The sequence below is a fragment of the Paramormyrops kingsleyae genome, chromosome 7 (assembly GCF_048594095.1).
Source record: "Paramormyrops kingsleyae isolate MSU_618 chromosome 7, PKINGS_0.4, whole genome shotgun sequence".
In the NCBI taxonomy this organism is placed as follows: Eukaryota; Metazoa; Chordata; class Actinopteri; order Osteoglossiformes; family Mormyridae; genus Paramormyrops; species Paramormyrops kingsleyae.
The window spans coordinates 19329088-19349379 of record NC_132803.1 but is presented as its reverse complement, the minus strand read 5'-3'; the positions used below and the strand labels follow the sequence as shown (position 1 = coordinate 19349379).

The window sequence follows — 20292 nt, the reverse complement described above, 5'->3', positions numbered from 1 at the left end:
GATACAGTAGCATAAAGATGGGGTGAGTTTCCCAAAACCTTCTTAATGCTACATTGTTTGTAAATTCTTATAAAATTCTTATAAAAAATCTTATAACAGGAAACTGTCCCCTGCATAGTAAATGATGACATGTCTTTTTCTCTCTGTTGTTACGCCCTGTATTCCTGCTCCCTCATTCTCTCCCTGTTGCTCATTTGTCTTACAGTACCTCTCATTTCAGCCCTTGTGTGGATCATTCCACCTGCCCCTTGTCTGCTCCTCTCAGTTCTGTGTTCCCCAGTCTGGTCATTGATGTTGCCCCTGCATGCTTGCGTCTGTGTGTGCATGCTTTTCCCTCTTGCTAGTAGTGTCTTCTGTTTGATCCTACGCGATCTGTTTTGTTGCCCTGTTCCTGTTTTCTTTAATAAAAAATTTTTATATGGAAAAAAGGTGTGAAAGATTAGACAGGACCTGATGTTGAAGATGTTGAGCTTAGTTTGATGCTGATTGGCTTAAATGTCACTTAAATGGGCATAAATTGGCTAAGATGATTGTGTTGGTCCTCATGGGTCTGGAAACTGGGGTTAAAGTGGCTCCAACTACTTTGAGCAGTTGTTTAAAGCGGACCCTCCAGCTAGGATGTTGGACATCTCTGGGTCCATGGTTCTCGAAGCTGATTCTCCAATCAGCTATGAATCACCCAATCTCACTGAGATTGCACGGGTGGTGAATCAGCTGGGGGTAGGGAAGTCCGCAGGGATCTGTGGTGTCCAGGGTGAACTTCTCAAGGCTGTTAGTAAGGTTGTCCTGGTATTGCAGGCAATCTTTGCTTCCATTTGGGAGACGGGTATCATCCAAACTGACTGGAAAACAGGACTTGTAGTCCCTATCTGGAAAGGGAACGGTGATCGCCTGGATGGCAGCAACTACAGGCGGATAACACTGCTTTCAGTGCCGGGTAAGGTCCTTGCTAGGGTCATCCTTAAGGGGATCTGGGATCACTTGCTTGCCTGTCAGCAACCGGAGCAGTTTGGTTTTACACCTAAGAAGTCTATCATTGACTATATCCTGGCACTGAGGGTTCTCATAAAGCACAAGCGCAAATATCAGCAGAGGTTCCTTGCAGCCTTTGTTGATTTTCGTAAAGCGTTCGACTCAGTTGATTGAGTTGCTTCGAGGGACATCCTGAGACTTTGCAGGATCCCCCCCGAAGTTGCTGAACATCATGGCTGGTCTGTACACTGGTACTGTGAGTGCTGTGCAGAGTGGAGAGAGAGCCTCCGCGTTCTTCCCAGTTGATTCTTGGGTTGGCCAGGGTGTGTTATTGCTCCTACTCTGTCCAATGCTTGTATGGACTGGATGCTGGGTCATTATTCGGAAGATGTTGCAGTTTAGAAGCCAAAAAACCTAGTGAATATCGAATATAAAACCAAGTTCACCACGGTATTCAACACAATATGTTGCAAATTGTATGCACTAAGTGTACTGTCTGTGCACTGTCTTCATTTGGCATTTAATGTGTTTCACTGCTGTACACAAAAGAATTTCTGATTGCGATCAATAAAGTATATCACAGGGTAACTAACGCTCACGCATCTGGCGTGACATGCTTTCAGACGTACTGTGAAAGCTTATAGTCTCTGAATTCCCTGCAGGAGGCATGCGGTAGAGTCTCAGGAGAAACCCGTGGATGGATCTCTTGTGGCCAGTATTTTTAATCAGATGATGATAATGGTTGTCTGCTATTATGGTGCTAAATGATGAAGCGGCTAAATGATAAAGACTAATATTAAGTCACAATACTTCGTGCCAATCGAAGTGTTCAATTTATTGTGCATGTGTGGTAGCATTAACGTGTAGTGAAACTCAATGAGAGATGGGCCAATTTAATTTTAGGTGTGTAAAAGAATGCTCTTAAGTATTTACTTTCATAGGCTCTTGATTGATTCTTGGTCAGCTGGCTGATGTGAAACTTTAAATTCGAGACATCTGCTCACATGTTTGCAAACGAGCCCAATGCTTTTGATGCAGCTAATTTTAGGTCTATAATAGGATAAACATCTTGCGTGAGAGCCTGAAAGCCTTATGAAACTCTGATGTAGTGATTGTTGCATTTTCACTAGGAGCACACAACTGAGTTTGCTTTATACGAGTTCAAACATTTCCAAATTTGAAAAGAAGAAAAAATTGGAATTTGCGTGGCCTTTCATCCGTTGTTTGAAAGACCATTGAACGAATTGGTGCAAACGTTTAGTGTGGGATTTCCTTTCCTAAAGGCACATATGTACTATAGTATGAGTTCTTACTCAAATATTAATACTGATGAACTACATCGGACTTAGAAGCTGTTCCTGACTTGCCTGCCCACCTGCCCGAGACACAGACACGAGGCAAGAGTCAGTGGGTCGTATTGAGCCCACAGGTCTTGAGGGTGACACCAGTGCAGTAGAGGGTTGTGGGGGAGACAGCAGCCTATTCCAGGAAGCACAGGGTGCAAAGGCAGGTGAACATCCTGGAAGGGATGGCAGTCTAACAGAGTGTACACACACATAAAAATAAAAACGTGGATTCAGCAGTATTTGGTTTGAAACTGAAAGGCATAATCACATTATTACTAAAGTGTTAAATCCAATAGCGCGATACAAATGGATTTTATGTAGAATAACCTCTGGGACTGATAACACAGGTCTACAAAAAAAAATTTTTTCAGGTGCCAAGGTTTTTTGAATGGATTTAGGGTATTTTGAGGGTGCTGAATTAAAAAATCCCATTACTTTTGCTGAGCTGGTTCTAGTTCTCGAGATAATGGACATCCATGAAAATAATGCATTCCCCCAATGTGACTTGTGTGCGATAACAATTGCAATAGCTTTTGGTCTGTCTTTTGACTCTGTAACAGTGTCTTAGGTAATGAAATATTGAATATCATCAACAAGATAAGAACAAAATCATTCCCCTACCGCTTCATATTAAGCTAGGATGGATGAAGCAGTTTGTTAGGGCTTCGGACAAAAACGGGTAATTGCTTCAAGTACATTTGTAGATCATTCCCTGGACTGAGCATGAAAAAACTAAAAGCTGGAATCTTTGATGGTCCTCAGATTAGTAATTTCATGAACGATTCCAATTTTACCAAATGCATGAATGACACTGAGGCTTCAGCCTGGAAGAGTTTTGTCTCTGTTGTGAAGAACTACTTGGGTAATTGCAGAGCAGACAATTATTAAGAACTGGTGCAAGATATGCTTGCTAACTTCAGAAATTTGGGGGTTAATATGAGCATAAAGATGCTCCATAGCCATTTAAACAGATTTCCAGATAATCTTGGAGACTTCAGCGAGGAACAAGGTTCCACCAGGATATGAAGGTGATGGAGGAGCGATATCAAGGCAGATGGGACATACAGATGATGGCAGACTACTGTTGGAGTCTCCAACGTGATTGTCCTGATGACATACATAAAAGGAAATCGCATAAACAGCGTTTTTGAAGCATTGACATTAATAACAATTAACTAATTAATATTGTATTAATCAAATCATACATAACTTTTTCGTGTCACTAAGATATTTTTCTTTTTTGTACAGTCAGACTGTTTACTTACTAGTTGTAACAAATAAAAATATTTTTGCAATTCTGAATGCTTTTCAAACATGTTGCATTAACTATTAAATATCTCAGAAACTAGAGCTAATCTGGCAGAACCAAAGTTATATTCCTAATCAGCACCATAAACTTAATATAAAACCGTTCAGACATCGTTGGCACCAAAATCACTGTACAGTGTATACACTGTATATAAGTGTCATGAATTTGCATGTGCATTCGTATGTCTCACATGGCACAGATACATTTCTTTTTTTTTTTTACAAATATTGCTCATAAAAGGAAATTTTATCCCAACCCCCCCCCCCCCCACTCCCCAAAAAAAAAAAAAAAACAACAACAGAAAAACAGACCGTTCTGGTGGTAAATAGCAGGAATTTAATTGAAATAAAAAAGATGTACCAGATCTATTGCATTATAGTTACATATTTCTTTTGGGTTAATCTACTCTTTGTTTTGTAGTTGTACTGAAGACAAATATACAATGAACATTCAGCTATCACAGACTGCACACTAGATACTGTAGTAATGTAGTCTAGCACAAGACCACCAAAAATAATCAAATGATTTAATCTGTCCATTTTCATTTTGTACAAAATTCACCCCTTTCCACTTTTCTGCTATCCTGTAGTCATTACTGTACACAAAAAGTCTTTTTCAGGGATAAGTAATTAGTTAATGCCTTAGGAAATCAAACAATCAAAAGAAAAATAAAGAAAAAAACATAAAACATGTACATTGCACTGACACAGAAAGTCAGCTGTGTTATTAGACATGCAACAAGTAACAAAACTTGCTGAAATGATAGTATAAAAATGTTAAAACCAATATAATTGCATAAATACTTTGTACAGTTTGTTTTTCTGTAAAGAAATACAACCTTCAACCATAGCGCCTAAAAGGAAACACATCTGATAAGATTTTTCCTTTGTTTGTACACAAAGTGGTGCAAAACTGCCCAGATCATTTTTGCCACCTAGTTTTGGAAGCTGCCAATCAGCAGCATATCCAATTAGTCTGATGTCATAATTGTAAGCTAGATATACATACAGTACATGAATAATGATATAAGACTGCACACTATACAATAAGAGAGAAAGTCTAATCTAAGGCTATATCAGAAATGGGCTGCAGTTGCGCTACATCAGACGAAACGTCTGTGAAAGTGACCTGAACATTTGAGGAAGGAAAAAAAAACATTTCTAATTGTTAAAGCAGCATTTAAAATAACAGTTTTGTTGCCCACAGTACCAGCAATTCATGACATTTAGAGGAGACACACACCTTTATACTGGCACACATGCTTCAGTTAGCTTCAAGTTACTATGTTTCAGTATCTTTCAAATGCCTTTTAATACACATGTATTTTAATCACTGAGAAATGTAATGAAAAAAGTCAATATATGAAGCTGCAATATTTTTTGCGACCAAATATTTTGATGAGCGAGGGCATATTCTCCAAGTTTTAAAATCAAAATCAGAGGCACCCCTTAACAGCATCCACAGAATTAGTCAGTAACTCGTTACCCTCACCTAAAAAGTTTTTCTCTACGTACATTTTATTACAGAGCCATACTTTTTACCAAATATACTACATGTATAATTAAATATCTATTAAAAACCAATAAGAATCCCTTTGTCCACATCCACAAAGACAGGCCACAACAGGTACAATATTACCAACTGCACTCACCAAATTTTTTTGTTCTTTTATTTTAGCCCTGTCATAGTATAAAAGTTTGACTTTGTATTTTAAAATATGAACAGCTAATAGGCTGTCGCCCTCAAATGTATCATTGCAATTCTGTATAAAAGAAACCTGAGGACAGATACAGAAAAACTTTCTGATATGTTTCCGAATAGTTTCCCCACCAGCTCGGAAGATAATCGGATCCCAAATTCACCGCAAGCTGCAGAAGAAATAAATATATCCCAAACATCGAAAAAGATCCATGATTGTAGTCAGAATGACTTTGTTAGCATGTGATTTCATGCTGGTACCATGGGCAACATATTAACAAAAACAAATACTGTAAACAAAAATGTTTATAAAAAATTGCATTTAACCAATCTCTTTTCCAATAACATTCATAGTGCCCTTCCTTTTCACTTCGTTTCTGTGACAGACTAAAGACAAACTCTCTCTACCCCCAGAACTGTTTCATACTAAGTTCCTATGTAGGCAAAACTCATCTTCAAGAGGGGTTTTTTTGTTCTAGTTAAAAAGGCCATCATATTTATTTACAATATAAACAGCTTCATTGCTCTTCTAAGGGAGGCCTAAATATGTTGTCTATCTAAAATCTAAAAAGCGAGTGATTCCTTGATGGTGTTTAGAGGGCTGTTAACAAAAGCAGCAAAACATTATGGGGGGGGGGGGGTGAAGGGTGATTTCTAAAGCCACCAAAAAGTTTCAGATTATTTTCCCCCAATTTCCCCATCATCTGCCACACAGAGAAAGTTAAACGTAATCTCTGTGCTCTTTTTTTCCCCCATGAATTATTACACAATACAAAGGAAAATGAGAGGGGCTCCTGATTTGGGTTGAGATCTTCTTTTGTCAGGGTTGGGTCAGTGGCTTTACTGGGCGCGTGGTCAGGTCAGGTCCGGTGCAGGAGAGCTAGTTTCTTGAGCCATCCTCAGATCCACGTTCATGCTGAAGATTATAATAACAGTTCTGGCAAACCCGGACCGGAGAGGAGATCTTCAACCGTTTGATCTCCGACTGGAAGCGACTGCACCTGTACAGATGGAGAACATACCATTCCCAGAGCTTAGTGATGGGGCAGCTTTATCAAATATACAGCACTGTGCTAAATTCTTAGCCTGCCAGGAAAGTCTTTCATGTTTCTGTGAGACTATGATGTCTGTCAAAGTGTATCAGCTTAGCCAGTTCAAATCCTCTCCTGAAGTCAGCTCAGCATTTGCAGCAACCATCCAATGTACCCAATTATTTGTTGATGCGATCACTAGCATACCATGTTTGACTAATCAATACTTTAAGCTATTTGACAAATTAAGCTAATTAAGTGAGCTGGCAGTGAAATTAAACCACCACAAGGATTGGCTGGGGTGCGCTGTTCTTCTAGCTGTCCAGTACAATATCATTAACTCTTTGAAAAACAAAAGAAATTCCTGCTACTTTTTTCCAGGTTCTTGTTCATATGCATGTATGCGTGAAGGAGTGAATACACACTTCCTGCCCAGATAAGCAGCTTTAAAGATTTCTTTGCATAGCACTGTATATCTGTAAGAAGTCAGTCAGACGCCACGGTTTAATATGGCAGACGAGGGCATCCGTGGATTTATGCCAAAGGACAGCGGCTGCCTTACTTCTGACAGAAAAGCTGGCCGCAGTTGCGGCAGTGATGGCGCCGCTCAGTCAGGGAGAAGCGCACGGTGCAGCCGGAGCAGCTGTCCACCACCTCGTCCTTCACCCAGTGGTCCGCGGCCGAACGGCCTGGCTGGTCGCTCACGGACCAGCTGAAGACCCGGCCTCGCCCGTCGCCCACCAGGATCTTACTGTGGTCCCTGGAGCAGAGTTCAGAAGCCATCCTTTCAGAAAGGTCCCAAGGCAGAGAACCTGACCCAGGATATTTTACCTCAGCGTATGACGAAAGGCCAAGTCATGCCTGGACAGGCAATTTCTTTGGAGGCCTAAATCTGGGCTTCGCCATCCCAGCCGGTGCCATGTTTTTATGTCCCATGACAGGCTAAATAAAACATTTTTTGAAAAGGCTCATTTTTGCTTGCTGGTTCAGAAGTAGCCCTTATATATGTAATTATTCATGGGACCTAAACAGAAATTTTTTTTTTTGGAAAATTTTGAAGGCCTGCAGGCCCAATTCTTTGGGACTCATAATAAACTCACATCACCCCAGAGCTGCACATCCACTCCCCCCACTCCAAAGAGCGGGTCTGACAGCCTTTTGCACTGGATGCCGCCCAGGGGAGGCGGCGCGGGGGCTTACTTGGAGATGGCGAGTGCGGTGATCTCCGCCGGGTGGGCGTTGTCCTTGCGGTCGAACGCCGTGTGCATGGTCAGCTTGCTGCGGAAGACCAGCTGACGCTCCCATCTGCAGCCTGTGTACGCAAGACAGCGTGATGAGTCAGCTGCTGTGGCACATTCTCCAGGGCGATTCAGCAAGAATACATTATAACAGCACCGGTGTATTACACATTGAAAACAGACCTGATTAATGGCCATTGTTCATGTGTGATATTATAATGTTACATATTCTTAGTTACTTATGATTATTGGTTTATATTTATATATATATATATATATATATATATATATATATATATATATATATATATATATATATATATATATATATATATATATATATAATGGTTATTAATTGCTGAGAAAAGCAGATGAACTTATTTCCAAAAAAAGAAGCAGTTTCTTAATTGTAAGTAACGTGTTTAAGTGTAAGTAATTGTTAGTATGTGTTTATGTAATGAAACTAGCTGTAAACCAGGAGCTTGTATCACGAAGCAGGATTTCTTGCTTAGCTGGATAACTTGCCGGATTTAAGCCCAGTTTAAATGCCCTTTATCTTCGTCCACTTACATTTAGCACAGACTACCTTAAATCCGACAAGCTATCTGGCTAAGTGAGAAACCCTGCTTTGTGGTTCAGCCCCCGGTATAGTCAATGTGCAGAGCCCGTTCTAGCGCTTAGTGTGTTTGTGCTTACCAGGCCGCAGCTGGCTGTAGGGACGAGCCTCCATTGATGAAGGCTGGAGGGGCTGTGGTACCCCCCCATGCAGCCCCAGGGGGGGGTGGGGGTGGGGGTTGGCGGGCTGCTGCAGGCCGGATCGTGTCCGCCCCTCTGAATAGTTGACGAACACAAAGCCATCCTTCTCGTCTAGGCTCAGCGTGTCGGACCAGCGGCGCGAGTCGTCAGAGCCGCTGTCGGCTGACCACGATGCGCCGAGCCGACCTGCGGGCCCCTTCGGACGGGCCGCCGCCCCCGGCTGCCTCGGCCCAGACTTGGGCTCCCGGCTGCCGTTCTGCTCGTCGCCGTCCGAGTCGCTGCTGTCATCCTCGTGGGTCTCGCCGCCTTCTGCAGACAGACAAGTGCACCAGACTCAGGCCGGGAGTACGGTCAGCCGCGCGTCATTGCCGGGCTACAGCCGGGCGTGCGTCACCGTCCGCCGCCAACACGGGGAACCTGAATCGGGGGACCGCAATGTCCAGGAAAAACAAAGCGCTGAAAACAGCCCCATTTAGCTCTGGCGGCTGCCAAGCAACTGGATATAAACAGCAATTTTAACAGCTATTAGAAGAACCGACAGACTGATTAAGGGAAGTTGACACTCACTAGAGTGAGAATAGAATAGTGATACTTTATTCATCCCCGTGGGGAAATTGGGTTTCACCTATCGCACTTTGCTCTCCATTGGACACACAAACAGGCTTGGGGATCCCAGCAGAGGCCTGCTGAGAATTTCGCATTCCTGGAACAATTAGTGCTAAGGGCCTTTCTCAAGGGCTCAATGGTGACATCACTCTCCTGGCTAAAGGATTTGTAGGATTTACAGAATTAGAGTCCTAACTCACAGAACCACACACAGGCCTGTCTTCCATAACCCAACATATTCATCCACATTTCGTTTTGGTTTGCCTTTCCCTTGCAGCATAACTACTCACTTTTAGACTAGAGTATGTCTGACACAGGATAAAGGGAGAGGTGCAAAGGCTTCTCAGGATGGGACACTGATGTTACGCAGGACGCCAGGCAGACATACCGATCTTGTCCTCGCCACAGCAGTCCGACACCTCAGAGGGCTCCAGCGGTTCTGGGGCTGGGGTCTCTGGCACCTGCAGGAACTCCATCCGCCAGAACTGTGGGGGATGGGCGGGAGAGATGCCTATAAATATGGTCTGCAGGGGCAAAACACTTGAGTACCACAATTCTGGCATGAGCTCCCTCCCTGCCCTTGGACTAAAGTTTATTGGGAGCAAGTGTTTAATTTTTTTCGTTCCAAAATCTGAAGGTGTGACAGACAGATTTAAAGGTACAGTGGGCATGCTGACAACACCAGTGTAAGACAGGAAACCAGTAGTAAGAGAGGAGAGCAGGGCTGGGGGGTGTGGCTTCGGCGGACAGAGCCCTCACCCGCACCACGCCATCCGAGTGGCCGGTCACCATGACGTTCTGTGTGTCCCACTCGTTCATCTCGGACACGCAGCAGCACAGAATCTGCTGGCTGCGCCCGGTGAAGGTGTTCACGCTCACAATGGGGCTGCCATTGATGCTCCACACGTGGATATAGGTACCTGCGCAAGACACGATGTCGCCCTGCCAACACACCATAAACGGTCACTGAGCCGGGAAGCCGGAAGTGTGAGACAGAAAATAGACTTTAATGGAACTTAAACACTCATTTCCGTTAATTAGCTGCTGATTCTTCCAGCACTGCTGTTTTTTTTCCCCTCGGCGTATTAATATCCTCACACCGCAACATGCAACGTTATTAACTGTATGTCTTTGTCAACTTATTTATGTATCAACAGCCACACAATATTGTTAGGCATCTTGGGGAAATGATCTTGTAAAGGGGGCTATTGAACACCAAGTGAGACTGAAGCTGCAATGCATTTATTTAGCAGTGTTTTTATCCTAAGCAACATACAGCTGAGACGGCAGAACCAGCCAATCCCTGTAGCAGAGGGGGTTAAGGGCCATGAGGAAGGACCTTTGACATCATTCTGCTAGCAAGGGGAGCTCAACCGCTGAGCCACTGAGCCACGGACCACTCCAGAGGTCCAGTGAAACACTTTTTGTGCCCAGTCTCTGAGCCACAGAGGGGGGACTGGGGGTTGGGGGGACAAGGGGGTGCCTACCGTGAGCTCGTTGATGCAGAGGGCAGAGACGGGGGCCCGGTGGCCCCGCAACTGAGTGACAAAGGCCAGTTTGTTGAGGTCCCAAATGATGCAGGTGCGGTCGCGCGAGCCGCTGACGATGATGTGGTAGGCCGAGGAGGCCGTCAGGCACGTCACCGCGTCTGTGTGACCCAGCAGAGCCTGTTGGCACAGGAAGGGGGCACCGGTGAGCACCTGCATTGCTCAAAGCCGGACCAGAATGGAAACTGATGTGCTGATTACTCATTCATAGGAAATGCACATCATTTGATTAAACAGTAAATAAATAAAAAGCAGATGAGCTGCAGGAAAGCCACTGATATACAGTGAATATGCAAATTGGACACTGGAGCCAGCTGGAGTCAGTGAAACCCACAATCCGAGAAGTGCGATGCGACAGCGCTCCTAGAGTCAGTTACCTGAATTGCATGTCATCATTATTCAGTCACTGTACACTGAGTGGTCATTGTGCTGCTGAACCTGTGCTCTGTAAGCTCACACGGGGTGCATAAAATATTGGGTGTGGCAGCATTCGATGTGGAGAGGCAGAATATGATAGTAAGACATGATGTGATGAGCGCCATCTTTAAGTGGCACAGAGAGGGACTGAGGAGTTTTTATTCTGGAAAGTTACAGAAATTGGACTTAGTATTAAGTCTACACCTCAGTTTGGACATGGGGAAACTGTGCAAACCTCCCCCTAAGAAACAAAGACGAGGTGAGAGACCACCGCACCATTCCACAGAAGAATACACAGAAATGCAGGAGACACACAGACAGACAGGAGGATGCGAGTGTTAAATAGCCAGGCGCAGTTTACCTGTTTGAGAGTAAGCATCTTGGCCCTCTCCTTGGACGTGCCCATCTCCCAAACGCAGATGGCGGTGCTGGTGCCCCCGGTGATGACCAGCTTTAGGTTAGGGCAGATGGCACACAAGATCTGACCCCATTCTGACAGGCACTCATACACGACGACAGCCTGGAAGAAAGAAATAAGAAAGAAAGAAAGCGTGAGACAGAAAAAAAAAAAAACGTTATGATGCAATATGCTTCTTACAAATGTAAACATGAAGCCCAGACTAAACACCAGACGGCAGAAGCACTATGAATACGGTACTGACAGGATATATGTAATAAATAAAAAAAAAACAGAAGACTGTGGTATCATGTTTGAAGACACAGAATATGCTTAGGAGCGATTCAATTTCCAGGAACAAAACAAAGACATCTAATGACCAATGCAGTATCATTATTAAACCTAAAATGTCCATCTTTGATTAACAAGTGCCTGGTATAATGCCATGAACGACAAGAAGCAGCGAACCTAAAAGGAGACTAAAGCAGCCTGTTTTATTGAATTTTTAATAGAATTTTTGTCTAAGGTGTTTCCCGAATGAGGCTGGCTGCATTGTCTACTGCAGGCAGGCAGACAGCTGTTAGCTACCAGAAGTCATGTAAGTGAATCCTGATATGTAGCGTGGGCTGGGCCAGCCACACATTATAGGCATGCAGGACTGACCTTATCTGACTCGTAGTTGGCCAGCCTGCAGCTGAGATCAGCATATCCCCAGGCAAAGGTTTTGTTCCAAGTGGGCGGTACCAAAACTTTGTTCTGCTCCACCGCGAGGATGCCCTTGTCGGTGCACACGATCTGCCCAACCGGCTCCTTCAGCTCTGAAACACACAGGGGGGCGTTGTCAGGCCCTGGTGACAGATGCTTTTTGGAGGACTGGGTATCCCTGCATGCACTGCTGCATTGCCACTGTACCAGAGTGTATCATTGTGTGAAATGGGGGGAGAAAAGGTGCCAGTAATCTTGTTATCAGTACCAGTAGGTTATGAGAGGTGCCAGTATGCAAGAATGTTCTCAGTATTATGAAGAGAAAAACAAAAAGGTTGTGGTACTGAGCACCAGCACACTCCTAGCTCTGAGATCCAGCTTTCCTGGATGTCTGCCTGTACTACTGGTCTTTAAACTCTATAAATTGCCATGAATTACTTGAGGAATTATTTTGGTGTAAAGCAGTGGTTCTTAGCTCCAGCTCAGAGGTCATCCCAAAAACCTGCCTCCAAAAAAAAAAAAAAAAGAACATCGCTCTAGTATTTTTTTCTTAACATCTACAGTCCTAAACAGCACATCTACAGTCCTAAACAGCACATCTACAGTCCTAAACAGCACAGCTACAGTCCTAAACAGCACATCTACCTGTACTAAACAGCACATCTACAGTCCTAAAAAGCACATCTACAGTCCTAAACAGCACATCTACAGTCCTAAACAGCACATCTACAGTCCTAACCAGCACATCTACAGTCCTAAACAGCTTACCTTTGACGGGCGCCAGTGACGGACGCAGGTTGTCCAGGTGATGGAAGAAGATCTTGTCGGCAGCGGTGCTGAGGCCCGTGGGCATGCCCGCCGGCTCCCCGTTGGCCCGGCTGCGCACTCGTTTTGGTGGGTGCGGCTTTTTGAACAGCTGGAACACACAGTGGCACATTTACACAGAAGAACAAGATGCACAAGATGAAGATGCAATCTGTCAGACCTCAAGAACGGTGGTGGAAGAGGAGGATGATGGCATATCGGATCAGAGAAGGGGCTATCCGTAAGGGGGGAGAAAGAGGAAGACTTACAAGGAGCCACACACCAGGGTGGCCATGACAAATGCCGCGGTCATTGACCATGAACAGGTAAAATATTCCCGGAATTAAAAGTCTGTTAAAATGAGCTGGAATTTCAAATTTCTGTTCTTAAATGAGTTAGTGTTAAAGAAGCCCAATTAAGCTAATTTTCACTGTTCATAATTTTATTTTTGGGTTCTACAAGTATGTATTTACATGCTTCAATGTTCCAAAAATACATTACTTTTTTCATACTGTATATCTCGCTTCACTTTGTTTATCAAGATGTTTGAAACGCTTCAGTTGAGCTTCAAGCTCCACCCCTGATGAGCCCAGTGTGTTCTGATTGGTCAGCTTGCCTACACGTTCCAGCCCTCTCTTGAAGGCTGCAAACATATCTTTACAGGTAAGCGGAGTTACTCCCTTCAGCGTGTACTTAGGGCCTTAAGACTTTGTGGACCATTTACATGCACATAAAACTATATAACGAACTAAAGGAAAAGGAAACACCAGAAAAGCATAATAGGGCCCCTTTAAAGAAATCAGAAAGAGGGTGTCATTTGGTAGACTGTTTTAGGGGCCCAGTCATGTCTGAGAGAGGACTGGAGCAGAGAAATCAATTCTGTGAAATGTAGTTTCCTTATCAAGTTCTGTTGACTTCACAGCCATTTCCCCTGATACAAAGACACAGACTGTTCATGCATGACCTTTTAGCTTAACAACGCTAACCCCCTCAGAGAACTACACTCGAAGTAACGAGGCGTATTTTCACACTTCACATTTCAACAGAAAACAGGTTGCATTTTGCTTTTGATAAAGTTTAATAAACATCACAGCACAGTCGCGTTTCGGCACGATGCCTACCTCAGTGCACTAATCACACTGAGCGCTTCTAGTTTAAAAAGACAGTCTACTTAGAGAAGCGTGGTACCTCAGAACTTGAAATTAATCCGTTCGGAACTCGGGTTCGAATCCTAAAAAGTTTAAGTTCTGATCGAATTTGCCCCATAAGAAATAATGGAAAACCAATTAATTGGTTCCCGGCCCCAAAAAATTACACCCAAATACAGTGGTACCTCGGTTTTCGAACTCACTAGAACTCGAATTTCTTGAAAGTCGAACAAACCAGTTTGACCTAGAACTCTATCTGAATATCAGAAGTCGAACCGTGAACGCTGACCTAATATAAATTGTACGCACCAGGAAATGAGTCATACTGCAATGCAATTCTTACTTGAATGCCTTCTTCACAGACTGGACGATTAACCAAATAAAGCAGCGCAACATTACAGTAACTAACAATAAATAAACCACTAACTTACGTGCACTATTAGAGCATTTATGTCATTTACTTAAACTATTTTACCAGGTAAATTAACTGAAAACCAGTTCTCACTGCTTTATGTGATATTTGGGAGAAATAGCAGATTACGCATCGGAACTGTCTGGGATACAAACGTCATGCGTGTAACTAAACTCTTCAGCCAATAAGGGCAAAGGTGTGACGTCACGGAGGCGGTTCCAGTTTGTGCAGCCGGGTGAGAGGTTGCAATGCATCTAACCGTAATGCATTGAGTCAGGATCAGAATGCGTTGCTTTAAGCCAGCGCTGTAAGCAAGTCGAACGCACCCAATGACCGGACTGGGGAAACAAACTGAAACGCGGACTTTATACAGAGGACTAATGACAACAACCAGAAACAGCTGATGACATGGGGATCCCACACGAGGTTAACGAGGGGGCGTGGCACATGGAAGGAGCAGACGATCGGGGCAGGACAGAGGCAATGTTGGGATAAGATCATTATCGTTTTGGAAGCCATTAAGAAAAGAATGCTCTTCTTGTTTTATCCTGTTCATTTTGTGTTTAAATGCTTAAAAAAAAAAAAAAAAAAAAACATTTAGGTGTAATTTTGGGGGGCCGGGAACCAATTAATTGGTTTTCCATTATTTCTTATGGGAAAAATTCGATCAGAACTCGAACTTTTTAGGATTCGATCCGGAGTCCGGAACGGATTAACTTCGAGAACCGAGGTACCACTGTATTTTTGGGTTGTGGAACGAATGATTTACATTATTACTAATGGGAAAATTTGCTTTGATATTCGAGTGCTTTGGATTACAAGCATGTTTCTGGAACGAATAATGCTCGTATACCAAGATACCACTGTATATGTTTTTGAATTTGTGATATACTTTCTTTTTTAATGAGTTCTGGTGTGATATTATCCCTTGTGATATTATCACATGATATACAAACCATAGATCACTGAGTTTTGTATACTTTGTTAGTAATCTGGTGTGATATCACTCATTCAGGGTGTGGTCTGATGATGCCCTGATGATGCCCATGACACCTGCTGTATTATCATTGGTTGTCCAATAGGGTTACGTCTTTTTAAGTGCACAGGGCTAGTAGCACACTGAGGAAGGAATCACGCTGAAACACGTCTGTGTTGTGACATTTATTATACTATATCAAAAACAAAGTGCAACCTGTTTTCGTTATTCCTTGTAGATTCTCCGTTGTGGTCAGCATACTTATATATTGTAATATCACCAGAAGTGTAGCCCGTTTTCTTGTACTTCCTTACAAAAGAGGCCACTCTGCGGTACCTGCTTGGGGATCTGCCCGAAGTTGTTGATGAAGCCAATGGTGGCGGTCTCCTTCAGTGGATCGTTGATGTTGTAGATGTCCACCTGGCCCTCGTAGAAGAGGTGGTGGAAGACATTGACAGCCTCCACGGCGGGTGGCCCCTGCTGCTTGTAGCCGAATATGAGGTCTATCCACTCGTGCAAGTGGGCGCTGACGTAGTCGCACTCGAGAGCCTGGGCATCGCAGAGGGACACCAAAGATGTGTGCAAGGTGGATTGCAGCAGCACACTATAACGGTAATGATACTTTAGTGTCATTTCTACAAGCAAGTTGGAATTCTATCCCAACTTGATCTCCTATGACACACGGATATAGTGCAGGGTCAACCACTCGAGCTTCAAGGTTAAGGGCCTTGCTCAAGGTCCCAACGGTGATATGATCACTCTGCTGGTCAGGGGTCACACACTGCCCCCATGGAGATAGAGGAGAACAAATGACATCACATACCTCTCGGTGAACCCGGATAAATTCCCTGGGGTCGCCCTTGGCCCATGGGGGCAAGATCACATCACCGAGTTTGGTGCCATTCTGTTTACTGCCTATTATCCATGCAGGGAGCGGAATATAAACAAAGAATTAGTATACTGGTCTTCTCACACCCATTTTGTGGTAAAATACCACAAAAGCATAGGATGAGGTTCTCACCTAGGTCAAAGTTGTTGGAGTTGAGGAGGAACTCCGGGAGGTAGAAGAATTCAGGGATGAGCTCCTTGACGTCGGCCATGTTGTGCTTGGCAGCGGAGAGCCATGCCTCCCGGACACTGTGGAACATCCTGTCCGCCAGGTCAAAGTGACCTCCCTGTGGGCGTTCGAGAATAACAGGCACAGTGTAGTGGCCTCGAGCACGAGAAGCGAGATAAACACCCTGATCATTCCCACGCCGTTTCCAAACAACTGGCCACGGAGAGGGAGACACGGCTTTTAATGCAAATAACTGAACAAAGTCATACTGAGACATCATTAGCATAACTTGGTATTATAAATTGCACATTAATCTGTGAAAAACAACAAGAACTTCAGGAATCAGGGCTGGGTGAAGATGAGCATTTCTCTTACTTGTAGCCTGAGGAAAATCTGAGTGAAGGGCTCCATTCGAACCAGGTATGAGGCCACGATCATAGCAGAGGAGTAATGAGTCCCATAGTGGTAAGCAGGGGTTTCACCTAGAAGCAGGAAATCATGTCGTCATGTATGTGGTCGGAATATATATATCTTTAGTGTAAATAGTTTCGATCTTCAATGCAAAGCAGAATCTTTCAATTAATAAAACTAAATTTATAAAAGATTTTTTCAGTATAGTTTCTGATTGTTCCCTGGCTCAGATAGTTTATAAAACTCAGCTCAGTTAAGGCACAACAATTGCATTTCCAGTGAATATTAGGACTTCTGGTAGGGAAGAGTGGGGACGGCTGTAACACGGCTTATTCCTGTAATCAGGAATCAGCTGCAGTGACGATATTCATACTGCACATGCTTAGTTAGCTCCTCCTTCCTGGAAGAAAGCAGCCATTTGTAACCGTTCCTTCTGCCAAAAATACTTTGAAAGGTATTTTTTATGACCAGTTTTTGTCATGCTGTCTAAACTGTTTGCGAGAAGCATTGTAAAGTCATATAATTTTAATGTGTGTTTTCTTAGCTTCTAACAGGCACCGCTAGCAGGTGTCAAAGCTATTGTGTCGAGCAAGCATAGCAAGTTTTATCCTGCTGTAGCATGTTGCAACCATCCCAACATGCAGTTGCACTGATGGAGTAGCCATTTATACTTGCCACAACTGCAAGCTGGATATGGAATAATTGCCCTCTAGTATCCTCTCTCTGTCACACACACATAACCTACACCACATGCACATATAGACACACACACACACAAATAATGGCCTACCTGCATATCCAGATGCACACTTAAAAAAAACTTTACAACATTCACTTAAACACACACACATAGTTCACTTCAGTAAGCGTTCATCTGATGTGGATTAGGGCCGCCACTAACGAAAAACAAGTTGACCATTTAATTTTATTTTATTTTGACAATAACAAACCGTTATTGTAAGACTAGATAACGACGCTGGCTTTTTGACACTATATGGACATTATTTTCGCCCACAATTCGATAATCAGGTTAGTAGTATGCCTAAAATATTAACGAGATGCGTATTGAGTGTATTTGCAGCTACAAGGACAAAAGATATTTAAGCATTCACCATACTAATGGTAATTTAATAAGCATGAATAGACAACACTTACAGTGGTTTTGCCTACTCTGGTGACCCATCATCCAGAATAGCGCCTGTGTGTCTTCGCTTCAGGTCCTCGTGCATAGCGTTAGTGCCACCATGGCATGCCATCGAAACTTTGAACAGTGTACAACTGAACTATTCTCATATTTTGTAGTGATACCAAAGGAAAATGTTTATTAAAATGAAGCGTTTTAGAAACCATAACAATAAATCATAATAAAAAAAAAAAAACGATGCGTCAATTTAAAATATTGATGTCAACGCATTTTCAGCGTCAACGTCATCGACTACATTGACTAATCATGTTAGCCCTAATGTGGATGTTTTCTGTTACCTTTTCTTTGTCTCACACACACACACACACACACAAGTTGGTCTTCCTATCTAAATGCGGACCGTCCATTTAATTCTATGGGAAAAACTCTAACCCCAATCACGACACCCTTAACCCCTACCCATCCCTAACCTTAACCATAAGTAATCAACCCAAATACAAGACTTTTGGCATTTTTACTTTTTTGATTGCATTCACAGATTTTTATAAAATCGAGGTTATCCAGATGGGGACCTGAAGGAGTGTCCCCAAGAGTAAGGAAGTTTCAGGTTTCACCGCACTTTGGGGACATTTTGGTCCCCGAATGTGATCCAAAACATGCTTGTTACTTTTTCATGTTTTGTCTAGTACTTCTAGTAGTTTTACTAGTCTTTGTCTTTATAGAGCCAATTTAACTGAATGAAGACCCAGTCTGTGCATAAATAAATTAAAGAAATTGCAAAATGATGATAAAGAATGAATTTATAAAATTTTTATGAATGTTGCAACTCTCCCCTGTCAGGGGGTCAGTTGCAACATTTGACTTTGTCTACTTGAGTGTAAATTGTACATATAATATCACACACACACACACACACACACACACACACACACACACACACACACACACACACACACACACACACACACACACACACACACACACACTACATCAGTGTAGGTGGGTAGCTGACGGATGTGGGTTTAATGTCTTCAAATTTTTCTTTCCCATACGGTCTTTGAGACACTGAAGGAAGTCAAAGTGTTGCAAGCATCCCCACTCTCCGCTATGAACCATGCCCACTTTACAAAAGCAAATATAGAGACAAATAATGTTGTTGCTTGAACAGATACAGATATAGATAATGACGCTGCTGTGCGCATACCATTAGGGTCCTCCCAGTCTTTGAACCGCTTCTTGTACTGGATCAGCCGGTCTTCCGTCTGAGCCCCCATGGGTTTGGACAGGTTACGGAATGTCTTGGGGTTGTTCAGGTCCAGTTCCTTGGGGGGGGAGGGCACCAAAAAGCACAAACACAGCATAAGCACAAAATTCCACAAAAGCAGATGAACCATTTACTCCTCAAATCAAATCATTAAACAGTATATTAGTATGTCATGGTGCTTGTACCTCTGAATCATAGTCTGCAAGGATCCAGGGGAAGACAGGGTATTGCATCAAGTCATTGTAGGACCTGCCTGCCAGTGTGTTCAGGTGCATGAGGTACTGGAAATTACTGATCTCCCCTCTCTGTGTGGAGAAAGACAGGAATTCCCTCATGAGGTACATGCATATTCTTCAGTCTGATGTAAAGAAAGTTAAACAAAAATGGTCTTCAGGAAAGCCTACCTCCCAACGCTGTGTTACGGACCTCTCTCCCACCAGAGTACTCAGTAATCCAGACCTTTATGTGACAAGAGAAAGAAACCCCCATTAAACTCCAGTGTGATTGTGATCCATGGAATCTCTCCCATGGGATGGGATACTTACCCTTGTTCAACACTGGTGTTGGGCCGCTGGCCGGAGACAGACTCTGAGCTATCAGCTAGAGAGGGCACCACTGCTAGGAACCTGCAATGAGACCAGATGATGTTTACAGGCTCATATACTGCAGAATGGAGGTGCATTTATGCATCAGAAGAGATGTTGGTGTGGCTAAGACGGGAGCCCATCCTGTGGTCTGTGTGGGTCCCAATGCCCCAGTGAAGGGGACACAGTTCTGTAGAAATGGTGCCGTCCTTCGGATGAGATGTAAAACCGAGGTCCTGACTCTCTGAGGTCATAAAAGATCCCTGGGCATCTTTCAGAAGAGTAGGGGTGGTACCCTGATGTCCTGGCTAAAATTGCCCACTGTGGCCCTTTCAAATCTGCCCCCCTAATCATCTCCTAGACTTAACTGGTGAATTTTCTCCTGCCCCTTCACCACCTTAGCTATGTGTGGTGAGCATACTGGCGCAGAATGGCTGTCGTTGCGTCATCCAGGTGGGGGCTACACACAG

The 20292-nt window shown here is 43.5% G+C and overlaps 1 protein-coding gene across 5 annotated transcripts in view; it reads right to left on the bottom strand.

Annotated features, from left to right (window-relative positions):
• Positions 1-3940: 3940 nt before the first annotated feature.
• Positions 3941-20292, bottom strand: part of wdfy3 (WD repeat and FYVE domain containing 3) — a 96407-nt gene continuing 80055 nt past the window's right edge. For all 5 annotated transcript variants that reach the window (XM_072714448.1, XM_072714449.1, XM_072714450.1 and 2 more), the window contains 18 exons: positions 19784-19864; positions 19643-19697; positions 19424-19543; positions 19179-19296; positions 16795-16901; positions 16384-16537; positions 16186-16277; positions 15699-15911; positions 12791-12938; positions 11981-12135; positions 11282-11440; positions 10444-10623; positions 9716-9898; positions 9345-9441; positions 8291-8659; positions 7557-7668; positions 6919-7116; positions 3941-6326 (listed from right to left, as the gene is read on the bottom strand). In XM_072714448.1, coding sequence (XP_072570549.1) covers positions 6206-6326; positions 6919-7116; positions 7557-7668; positions 8291-8659; positions 9345-9441; positions 9716-9898; positions 10444-10623; positions 11282-11440; positions 11981-12135; positions 12791-12938; positions 15699-15911; positions 16186-16277; positions 16384-16537; positions 16795-16901; positions 19179-19296; positions 19424-19543; positions 19643-19697; positions 19784-19864 — 2662 coding nt within the window. In that variant the 3' untranslated portion in view covers positions 3941-6205. The remainder of the gene's footprint in view (positions 6327-6918; positions 7117-7556; positions 7669-8290; positions 8660-9344; positions 9442-9715; positions 9899-10443; positions 10624-11281; positions 11441-11980; positions 12136-12790; positions 12939-15698; positions 15912-16185; positions 16278-16383; positions 16538-16794; positions 16902-19178; positions 19297-19423; positions 19544-19642; positions 19698-19783; positions 19865-20292) is intronic.